Source organism: Babylonia areolata, chromosome 21 (genome assembly GCF_041734735.1).
Source record: "Babylonia areolata isolate BAREFJ2019XMU chromosome 21, ASM4173473v1, whole genome shotgun sequence".
Taxonomy (NCBI): Eukaryota; Metazoa; Mollusca; class Gastropoda; order Neogastropoda; family Buccinidae; genus Babylonia; species Babylonia areolata.
In genome coordinates, this window is record NC_134896.1 from 22,850,275 (window position 1) to 22,862,774 (window position 12,500).

The following is a 12,500-nucleotide window of genomic DNA, read 5'->3' on the forward strand; positions in this document are numbered from 1 at the left end:
AACCAACATAGCAGAATGGTACCTAAAATTAGTCAATCAATCAATCTGAACGGAAACGAAAAATCAGTCAACCGATCAATAATCAGGAATGGACTTATAGGATGGGCCAAACATAAGGATGGTGAAGGAGATTTCCAGATCGTGAGATCAGTAAACAATGTCTTCCAAAACACTAAGCTTTTTGTGCGTCCGTAAGTGAATGTAAGCTAGCGTAATTAATCATTGATATAACTTTCGACAACTGTTACATTTTCATGATTACTGTTGGGAATGTGAACGTGCGCGCGCGCGCGCACACACACACACACACACACACACACACACACATGCAAATACATACATACATACATACATACATACAAATATACATACATACATACATGATATCAGTTTGGAATTTCTTTTGAACACACACAAACAATAAGAATTTTGAATTTTGTTAGCTGTTTGACACACACAATATGAATTTGGAATTCTGTTAGCTTGTTAAAAATGTTTATCTGAAATTATTTTTGGTTACGAAGACGACTGCGTCCCTCAACTTATGAAAAAAACGGAAGCATACACGACATAATAATCATGAAAGACGTATCTTCAGTTCGATTTCAGGATACACACATATATAATTATATACATATAAAAGAAGCATGCTAAACCCAGGGGAATATAAAACAGTTGGGAACGTCATCAAACGTGGCATCGACAACTTCATTTGCCATACAACTAACTGATCTACCCGCCATATTTTCTATCCCCCCCCCCCCCTTCTTCTTATTCTTCTCTTCATTGTTAGCATTTTTTCATTTTTATTATTATGAACATTTTCCTTATTGTGACATGAAAAAATAAGGCCAGGGTGACAGATTTTACTTTCCTTTCACACACACACACACACACACACACACACACACACACACACACACACACACACACACACACACACACACACACACACACACACACACACACACACACACACACATAGAGAGAACCTGCCCTTAGCTAATATGCAGTTTCACGTTCATCATCAGTCCGACCTCGTTGATAAACGTTACACAGCCCACATCACAAGTGCTTCCGCAATCTGCAATCTCTCGTGACGTTAAGAAGAACACCAGAAGTTGTATTTCCACCCTCGATCCTTAACAAGGAACCCCATCATTCCAAGTGAATGAAACAAACATCAAAAGATAATTATCTGGAGGAGAAACCTGCCCTCAGTGTATTGACGACACAGTGATTGGTACTGCTTTGCAATGAAACGATTCTAAAAGAACAGCCAATGGGATTTTAACTGAACTTCCGTGCGAAACGTCCGATTGAAAGCTCTTAACGCGAACAAAACAACCAGTGGACGCTTGACAATGGCAGTAGTTGTCGTCGCAACAGCCAATGGAATGTTTTTAATTTTGGTTAAACTGATCAGAACTTTCCTGGTCTTTCAACTAACAGAATCATGGATTCAACAGAATTGACCAATTGAAAACATTTCTTTTAATTTTCGGGGCAGCCATTGGAAAACTTCAGTCAATGGCCAATTGAAACTTTTCGGATCCTTCAGAAGCCGGAAGGAAACAGATTTCAATACGAATCAGCAACTGAATTTGTTCAGTCTTTTAAAAGTTCTGGAATTGTTATCCTTATTCGAAGGAGTCAGCTGACAGACTGGTTAAAACCTAACTCTCGGAAGTGAGATAAACTGTCTGCTGTGCAATACTATTATGCAGACATTGGTGGTCTTTTGGTGGGTGGGATCTTGTCATGACCCTCAATGGAAGTGCACAGTCTTTTCTGGTTTCAGAAGAACGTGTCATGTCCTGGGAAGAAATGCCGGTTCTGAATCATTCCTCAAAGACGGGGAAAGTTGAATGGCTGTTTTGAATAATGATGACGAGAAAGAAGGCAGATGGTTCTTTTGTCAGTCACAGACCAGAGGGCAGGTTTTTCTTTTCCAGTACCAAACAATGTATGAAGAGGGAAGGGATCATTCCAAAACAGTTAAATGAAGTAAAGTTGCATGAGAAGAGAAAGAAAAAAAAAAACGAAACCTTGCAGACATTTACCTCCTGCGGTGTTCCACGCCCCATTCAAAGAGAAAAACAGAGGGAACGACAACAACATGTTATCAATAACACATGGACGCAAACATTTTGGGTGCGTCCATGTCCAGCCAAACTGGAACTGAAAATGAACGTTTGTACATTTATATAACTGAAATATGACACATATTTTGTGTGGTTTGACTTGATCTTCACTTACAAACGAGGATGTGCATACGTTCTTGGCAAGGTATCGTAGGGTACGTAAAGATGCAAATAAACAGAAAAGATAAGATTTATAGATTCATACATAAGATTCGGTTTTTTCAGTGAAACTTTGTACATTGATAGGGATTTGTTTTCCTATTGTGATGGAAAATGATTGTTAATGTGTATTCGCCTGCTTGCTCGTGTGAGCCTTTTGTATTTGTTTAACTTTTTGAGATCGCTCTTTGTGTTTATATGGCATCAAAGACGTTGATGTATAATGTTTCTATGCCCCCAGGGTGTAGGTGTGCATGAAATAAACGTCTTGTCTTGCCTTGCCTTGCCTTGCCTTGCATAATCATAAAGTGCGATTCAGTATTGGTCGTGTGCGCAATATCTATTTGAATAGAGCTATAGTTCACTTAGTTTGCCAGTTGGATGAAACATTACGTCGCTGCTGCTGCTGCTGCTGCTGCTGCTGCTGCTGATGATGATGATGATGATGATGATAATGATAATGATGATGTCGTGATTTCAGCGTCTCCTTTCTTCGTCGTGACAGTGACCATGATTTCCTTTCTCATCATCATCATCATCATCATCATCATCATAACCATCATTATCATTTTTACATAATGTTTCCAGAAATGTGAAAAAAAAAATGATACCAGGCTTTGATTCTAACTGGTTAAGTGTCACAAACGTATTCATAAATTCACGCACTCCTCAAGAGAAAAAAAAAACCCGCACCATTTATTGCTGACAAATATGCCATGGCAGTCACAAAAAAATAAAATATTATCACAGCTTCAATAGTTTGTAGAGGTATACAACGACCTGTGTCACAATGGTTTTTTGACCGGAAGTAGCTCCAACATCATCACGATCCTTTGAACAGACAAGGTCATCTCGGGAAATAGTGGTAAAAAGACTTTGCACTTCTCATGCCTATTGTTCCTGGTAAAGTGTAATTGTTTTAATAAGGGGGCAAGGATTTTATGATATTGTTGTTGTAGCCAAAGGACACTGCCTTCAGTAAAACAAACCTCATCTTGAAGACTTGTCACCCACCGAGCTTCCAATCAAAATTAATTTGTCAATATCAATAAATAAAAAAAAAAGAGGAAAAAAGTGGAAAGACGTAAACCCGAAGATCTCAGCTTGAAACAAAGTTGGTGGTATCAGCATGTCTAGCTCCAGATAAGATATCTGATACGGTTTATAATGGCTAGAAAACGCACTTATATATATATATATATATATAAAACAAAAAACAAAACAAAAATAAACCGGTAGGTATGCCTTACCACAATGACTTGTTTTGTTGGAGCTAAAAGTTCATGAAAAAAAGAGCACTATTTCTCACTGAATGGTGGCCATACAGCCATTAATTCTACTTTGAATGAACGAATAAAAGAAATCTATGTTCTCTAACACGTGCACTCTATGACAGAATATAAAAAAAAAAAGCTCTAATGCATGCACTCTTAGTATGGGCAGAGACGATCTCTCATAAAGCATGTTCAAAAACTAACACCAACAGTATTTGTAGGGTTTTTTTCTCGTTCAGCACACATTAGAGATATGTAGTTATCCTAAGTGAATGCGATGTAGGTGGCAGCAAAAGAGAAGTTGTTTAAGCATCAAGCGTTTTGGTTCGTTAAAAAAAATTAATCAGCACTGGCTGTATAAAGATCAGCTGATCTACAGAAAGAAATGGAGAGCAGAAAAAATTTTTACATTTCTAAACAGCGAGTTTTGCTTAAATTATGCCAGCAGCAACTTCTACAAATCGCATTATACTAAAGCATGATGCAAGACAAAAGTGGTTTGGTTAAAATGGTTGATTAATCTTGATTTCATATTCAGAGCACACATCATGACACTTCTTTGTTTTTAAATCAAAAACGATGTGTGTCTTGCCGTTCGCAAGTGGATCAATATCTGTTAAGACAAAATGATGCTTTAGAGAGAGAAAGAGACAGACAGACAGACAGAGACACAGACAGACGTAGACACAGAGATAGATAGACAGACACACACACACACACAGAGAACAAGAACCACAGACAAATAAGTACTCCTCACATTAACTAACAAAAACAATCGCGATTAAACATACAAGCGTAACAACCAGAATATACATTTGTAAAGGTATGAAAGCCGTGCAAAAAAAACAACCCAAAAAACAAACAAACAAACAAAAAAACCCCCAAAAAACAGAACTTTTTTTTTTCTTTTTCTTCTTAATTCTTAAGTAATCCAGAGACAAGCGTATCCGTTTGACCCTGCTGAATAGAATTGACATACGAGGAGTGAATAGATAAATGAATAAATAAATAGATAAATAAATAAATAAATAAATACATAGAACTGGATGAAAAAAACAACAGAACTCCACTCACATGCCGTGATGACATTTGCGCGTGCGGTGCAGGACACCGCCTCCACACGTCCGGGAACACTCAGAAGGGTCCCCCCATTTGCCCCACATCCCGTCGCTGCCCTGTTTATTCTTTTTTTTTGGGGGGGAGGGTGGGGGGGGGGTTTGGGGGGGGGGAGGAAAACACACACACACACACACACACACACACACACGGACGCGCGTACGCACGCGCACGAACGCACACACACACACATACACACACACGCACGCACACACACACACACACACGCGCGCGCGCGTACGCACGCGCACGAACGCACACACACACACACGCACGCACGCACACACGCACGCACGCACGCACGCACACACACACACACGCACGCACGCACACACGCACGCACGCACGCACGCACACACACACACATACACACACACACGCGTGCGCGCACGCACGCACAAACAAACACACACACACACACACACTGAGGTCAAAATCAAGAAAGCCTAAAAAGTCTCTCTCTCTCTCTCTCTCTCTCTCTCTCTCTCTCTCTATCTATCTATCTATCTATCTATCTATCTATATATATATATATATATATATATATATATATATATATATATATATATATATATATATATTCGTTGCTTCCATTATCGTATACCATTTTAAGAGAAAAATTAGTTTTTCTACCTTTCTTTTTTTTTTTCTTTGCTCTTTTTGTCTTCCTCTTTATTTTCTTTCTTATATCTTTTATATTTCTTCATCATCACCATCATCATCATCATCATCATCATCATCATCACTATCATCTTCTTCTTCTTCTTCTTCAGAAAAACCCATACGTGAAAACGTAATCAAGAAGTGCTCCAACACACTCAGTTTATCGCTTTCTTTCTTTCTTTCTTTCTTTCCTTCTTTCTTTCTTTCTTTAGTTCCTTCTTCTTGCATTTTCAGCCCTTTAATTTGTCACCTTGCGCAATTTTTCGTATCGTGATAAACATTTCTAGAAAACTGAGGCACACGCACTTGCGATGGACAGTTGCAACTTTGCTTCTTTTTTTTTCTTTTCTTTTTTTTTCTTCTTCTTTAAACTATCAAAAGTAATACGATATGAGAAATGATTATCGACAGCGACATTTCGAATACAAATTGATATTTCACTTTTTTTTTTTTTCAAATTTGTCCTTTTTTCTGTTTTCCTTTTTTTTTTCTACATATAGATTTTTTTAAAAGCATGTACATCTTTAGCAATACTCAGTAACACGCCCAAACAGGCGCATTATCTGTCTCTCTCTGTCTTTCTGTCTCTGTCTCTGTCTTGTCTGTCTGTGTGTCTGTCTCTCACATTATAAAAAAAAATACTACAACTAATGATAATAATGGAGTCTCCCGTCGTACCGACGGACGAGTACGCAGGCAGGCTTATCTGTCGGTGTGTGTCCTCATAATTATGGGAGAAGAGGCCGATTCTGGATGCACAGCACTTCCCACAGGTGTTGCAAGGGAAAACGTCTCCAGAAAAATAATACTAGATAGCATTTATAACGTATGATCCCCACACATCATGGGCTCTTAGCGCCTCACACGAAACAACGCATATACAACAGTGCATTATAACATCCCCTGCACATGAAAAATGAAACAACAACATATATATATATATATATATATATATATATATATATATATATATATATATATATATATATATATATATATATATATATATATACGAGGGTCATTCAATAAATAAGGTGAATTTTTCGGTATAAGGACTTCTAATACAGATAGAAGCTTACTTTTTTTCTTTTTTTTTTTCAACGTATTCTCCCAGCACTGTCACACACTTTTCCCATCTGTGCACAAGCTTCCGTATTCCCTCAGCGTAAAAATCTTTGGAGTGATGTCTCAGCCAGTCGCTCACAACACTTTTGACTTCATCGTCACTTTCAAAGTTCGTGCCTCTCGTGAACGCTTTCAAGGGACCAAACAGGTGAAAGTCTGAAGGGGCAAGGTCTGGGCTGTAAGGGGGATGAGGGAGCAGTTCCCAGCCCAGCTCGTTGATGGTCTGCACCGTTCGGGCTGCTGTGTGAGGCCTTGCGTTGTCATGATGCATGATGACTCCTTCTGACTGATGACCCCTGCGTTTGTTCTTTATGTCTTTCTTGACCTGCCTCAGCAGTTCACAGTAGTTGGCACTGTTAACAGTGCTTCCTTTCTCAAGGAATGAAATGGTGATTGGGCCTTGCATATCCCAAAAAACGGTGAGCATCACCTTCCTCGTGGACCGCTGGGACTTGAACTTCTTCTTCACTGAAGAGCCTACGTGCTTCCACTCCATGGACTGCCGTTTGGACTCAGGCTCATAGTGCCAAACCCATGTCTCGTCACATGTGACCACCTTCTTCAGAAACTCATCACCATCCTTCTCATAGCGGCAGAGACACTGCTGGGACAACTCGACCCTCCTCTGTTTGTGCTCTGGAGTAAGCATCTTTGGCACCCACCGGCAGCTGACCTTCGAGTAGCCAAGGTCATCATGGACAATTTTGTGTGCTGTCCCAACAGATAAGCTCAAAGTCCTTGCAATGTCATCCACTGTCACCCTTCTGTCAGACTGAATGAGGTCATTGACTGATTCGATCACCTCAGGAGACCTCACTTCTGTAGGCCTTCCAGGCCTGTCTTCATCCTCAAAACTGCTCCGTCCTTCTTTAAACAATTTAGCCCACTTGTGAACATTTTTTTCGGCTGAAACATGTGGCACCATACACAGTTGACATTCTCCTATGAATTTCAACTGGTTTGCACCCTTCAGCAACCAAAAACTTGATAACTGACCGCTGTTCAATCATGGAGCATGCTTCTTGGTCGGCCATCTTTGTTAATCGCCAAAACTCTCAAAGTTTTTTTTAATCTGCAAAACAAATTAAATCCATGTGAAAAAGAAGTAAAACAAAAAAAAAAAAACGAAAAAAAAAAGTAAGCTTCTATCTGTATTAGAAGTCCTAAAACCGAAAAATTCACCTTATTTATTGAATGACCCTCGTATATATATATATATATATATATATATATATATATATATATATATGTGTGTGTGTGTGTGTGTGTGTGTGTGTGTGTGTGTGTGTGTGTGTGTGTGCGTGAGTCGATATGCAAGAAGACAACACTACAAATTGCAGATATGAACAATTTTTATTACACACACACACACACACACACACACACACACACACACACAAACTCTCTCTCTCTCTCTCTTTCTTCGTTGTAGTAGCAGAAGATGTAGCAGTGTTAACAAAATTATTATTGTTGTGTCGTTATCGTTAATGTTGTTATTGTTATTGTTGTCACAAGGACAGATTGGAAGACTGGGCGATGCCTAAAATCTTTATCCTTGAGTAATAAAGTTTTTGAATCTGTGTGTGTGTGTGTGTGTGTGTGTGTGTGTGTGAGTGTGTGTGTGTGTGTGTGTTGTGTGTGTGTGTGTGTGTGTGTGTGTATTCGTTGTTTCCGTTATCGAATATTTTGTTCTCTCCTTTTTTCCCGCTTAATGCATCTTCTTTTTCCCTTCAGAAATGCGAATACATGCAAACGTAAGCAAGAACTGCACCAACAAACTAACAGTTTATCGCGGTTTTTTTTGTAACTTGTAATATTTTTTTTCTTTCATGTAAAGCGCCCTGAACTCTTAGAGAGAAAGGGCGTTGTATAAATGTACATTATTATTATTATTATTATTATTATTATTATTATTATTATTATTATCATCATCATCATCATTATTATTATCATCATCATTATTATTTATAAACCGAGGTCCCGTGTGCACTGACTTGGCACACATAAAAAAAAGAAAACAAAGGAAAACGCGACAACAAAAGCGATGTCCCTGGCAAAAATCCCGTAAAAAAATCGCTTTAATGATAAAAACAAATAGGATATACACTTGTACACCCCCCCCCCCCCCCCGCCCCCCCCCCACACACACACACACACTTGTCAGCCAGCTTAGAATAAGAAAGGACTCACACACGGGCTTTCGGTTTACTGGGTAGAATTGTTGTTCGCTCAATGCGTTGAGGGAACAGCAGCTAGAAAGCCGGGAATCTTGCTTCACCTCATCAGGAGGAATTCAGTGTCTTTCAAGAACCAGTTTACTTACCCTTCCACGTACGTAGCTGAGCGAAGCTTTATTTCACCCGGATAGGTTTCCATTTCACTTCGTGTGCAACTTAATTAAAACTGAACGCACCTACCAAGTTTTGTTTGTTTGTTTGGGCTTTTGTTGTTGTTTTTTTTTGTATACGTGACAGACTGGCCAGATTCAAAGACAAAACAAATCAACATACACCAACGCACGCGCGTGCGCGTGCACACACACACACACACACACACACACACACACACACACACCGTCTAATATCACTTAAAGTGGAAGACGTTAACCTGAAGACTACTACTACGAAACGAAATTCCTTGAACCATCATTATTGTTTATAAAGAAATAAAGAATTGTTGTTGTTTTTTAATTCATCCTCGTAAACCGTACGGAGCAATACATGCACGTTCCTTATAAAGTAACAAGGGGAAGAACTGTTTTCTTCAATATTGCATTCAGTGGCTTTTTGGGGATTTTTTGCTTTTGCTTTTTTTTTTTTTTTCTTTTTTTTTGCGTGTTTCCTTTTTTAATTGGTGATTGTGTGTCTGATTGCCTTTTGTCATTGCTTTTCATTTATTTATTTATTTATTTATTTGTTTAAGTCTTAGCTTCTTTGTGAGGGAGCCAACGGCAGAAGGCAGCAGGTCAGTGACACTGCGCGGGAGGAAAGGGTTCAGGAAAGAAGGGGGTCGTGGGAGGGCGTGGGGGGTGCAGGGCCGGGGAGGGGAGGGGGGAGGGGGGGGGGGACTCTTGTTTCACCCAGTGAAAGACAGCGTGTCGTGAACGTGTTCGTCTTTCCATCCAGGGATACCATTCGCAGCACCCATTGCGACGTGGCGAAGGATCGTTTAGTTTGGCCTGCTTTCTTCGGGATTTTTTTTTCCAACTTCTTTTTATTTATCTATTTTTTTTTTAATCCTGCTGGCGGCATCTGACATCCACCACGCTTGTTAGGATGAGTCCCTTCCCCCAAAAAAACCCTTTTGTACGCCCCCCTGGACCCCCTCCTCCCCCACCCCCACCACCCACCCACCCAATAACCCTCTCTTTTCCTACCTGTCATTTTGTCTCCCTGTCTTTCCACATATTTGTATGTGTATATGTGCGTCTGTGCGTACATGTGTGTGTGTGGTGGTGGTGGAAGGGATGTGGGGGTGGGGGTGGGGGAGGGGTAGGTATGTAGGTGTAAATGTGGGTGGGTGTGGCTGGGTAGGTTCTGTCTTTAATTCGATTTAACGTCTTTTCACTTTGAGTGATATGAGACGTACTATCACTGGGTGGGTATAGGTGTGTGTGTGTGTGTGTGTGTGGGTGTGGGTGTGTGTGTGTGTGTGTGTGTGTGTGTGTGTGTGTGTGTGTGTGTGTGGCACGCACCAAGGGCTATGCTTCCATCTTCCTTCTTCTTCTTCTTCTTCTTTTTCCCCCCTTCTCTTTTTCAGGAAAGTCAGCATCCTGTCAAAATGTTTACTCTACAGTAGTTTCAGCTTCGAGCTCATGTCCATCAGCTTCCTCAACTTTCGGCATTTCACTGAATGTAGATACATTGACCATTTGATGGTTTGCTTTTGAGTTTCATTCATTACTGAGGGTGCACAAGGGTGTTTGTGATCTGCTGGGGGTGATTCAGTGAGGAAGTCATTTCCATGCCGTTCAGTTAGTTATTCCTGGACATTTACAGTCCTTTCTTTGAGCATCCGTTTGAAGTTCTATAGATAAGCCCACCATTACTGACTTACCTAAGCTGAGAGCCACTCACATTGCTCTATATTGAGCGAATGCGAGTCATTTGGTACAAACATTAGTAAAAAGATACGAGAAAGTGGTGTGACGGATCCCTTCGGCACCGAGACCTATTTCCGGAAAGATTATGGGTGTGCGCAAACACCTTAGTCTCCAAAACTAATGTAGGTCGACAGTTCTTTCCTGAAACGTTACTGTTGTTCCTGGTGTGTTAAAGTGTCATGCTGACTTCCATACTTCGGAAGAAATTACATAAGTACTGCAATTTTGTTAAATGCGTTTTCCAGGTCTGTTGCTCCTTGGCTCGTGTTTCATATGCATTAAAGCTAAAAGTGGCAGGGTTTTCCCCGTGTGCTAAATTTATCTGCAGTGAAACTATATTTGTTTTCAAAGGTCAACCTATCACACTGAGGAACATTGAAAATCGATTCACCATTAGTGTATCGCGGTTCGCACCAAGGCATAGTGTGAATTGATCTTACACACCACGCCATGAATACCACCATTATCACGTGAACCTATTGACTTTTGCTCTGTGTGTGAATGACCTTGTCTACGCATTTTGATCTTATCCCGTTATAGATTCATTTTTCAAATCATATCTGAAATCATGGTACAAGACGATCCATTTGGAACTTTTACTGAACTGTAATGACCGACATGATTTGTATTTTCTTATTTACATATTTCTTTGTTTCTTTATTTATTTCCTTATCTGTCTATCTATCTATCTATCTATGAACATGACGTTTTACTATGTGAAAAATGCAGTTTCCAGTGAAGTCAAATCAAATTGTTCGTTCTTTCCATCCAGTCTTGCTAACAGTTTAGACATATGACGTAAAATGATAACTGAATGAATCGATATCAGGAAAATGTTTTTAAAATCTCTCTCTCTCTCTCTCTCTCTCTCCCAAAACATACAGACTCTCACACACATGCACATACGCACATACAAACGCAGACACACACACACACACACACACAACACACATCACACCACACACGAAAACGTTCCACACCAAATCTAACTACACACACACACACACGCGCGCGCGCGCGCGCGCGCACACACACACACACCAGGGACAGCAACAGCACCAACAACACACACACACACACGCACATAAGCAATCGCGCACACACACACACACACACACACACACACACACACACACACACACGCACGCACGCACGCACGCACGCAAGCACACATACACACATGCACATACGCGCACACGCACACACGCACACACAAGCACACACACACACACACACACACACACACACACATCAACATGTACACATACCTGTCCATACGCGAGTGCGATACAGAGGCACAACAACACAAATGTCGCCCGCAGTTCCATGACGACTCCAAGAAATGATGACGTCACTCGAAAAACAAAACAATACGTCACTTCTTCAGCTCTCAAAACAGTGTCACCTGGTTGACGTCATGAGGTCTGTGTGACGTAGATATGAGTCGTCAAAGAGGGAGCGGGATAATCGTCCTGCAACAACGACAAAAGAAACTCACGATCAGTTCCCTGCACCATAAGAAAGAACTTTGATGGTGGAAACACATTGAGTTCCTTAAGACAGCGCGCTCGGAGAAATTAAGAGCGTGAAAAAAATAAGCAAGCAAGCAAAGAAAAACAAGCAAAACAAAACAAAACACCCCTCCACCCCCACCCCACCCCCCCAAAAAACACAAACAAAAAACGCAAAAAAAAGAAAAAAAAAGAAAGAAAAAAAAACAAACCAAAAACCCCTTAACAACAACAACAAACGCGATACGACGTGAAGAAATTATGCTACTTAGGCTACGAACCGTTTTATTTAAGATATCAATACTCGAGCCCGTTTAGAAAGCGTGTTAAAAAGACTAAAAGCCCTTTTTATGTGAGAAAACGACTGTTTTAGGAGCCGTATTAAGGCAATGAAACCTTTTATAAC

The 12,500-nt window shown here is 40.3% G+C and overlaps 1 protein-coding gene across 4 annotated transcripts in view; it reads right to left on the bottom strand.

The window, feature by feature from the left end:
* LOC143296395 (papilin-like) overlaps positions 1 to 12,500 on the bottom strand; it is a 483,755-nt gene that overhangs the window by 236,638 nt on the left and 234,617 nt on the right. For 3 of the 4 annotated variants that reach the window (XM_076608287.1, XM_076608288.1, XM_076608289.1), the window contains 2 exons: positions 11,852 to 12,055; positions 4,651 to 4,761 (listed from right to left, as the gene is read on the bottom strand). In XM_076608287.1, coding sequence (XP_076464402.1) covers positions 4,651 to 4,761; positions 11,852 to 11,911 — 171 coding nt within the window. In that variant the 5' untranslated portion in view covers positions 11,912 to 12,055. Of the gene's footprint in view, positions 1 to 4,650; positions 4,762 to 11,851; positions 12,056 to 12,500 lie in introns of those variants that run through there. The other variant, XM_076608290.1, reaches the window with a different exon arrangement.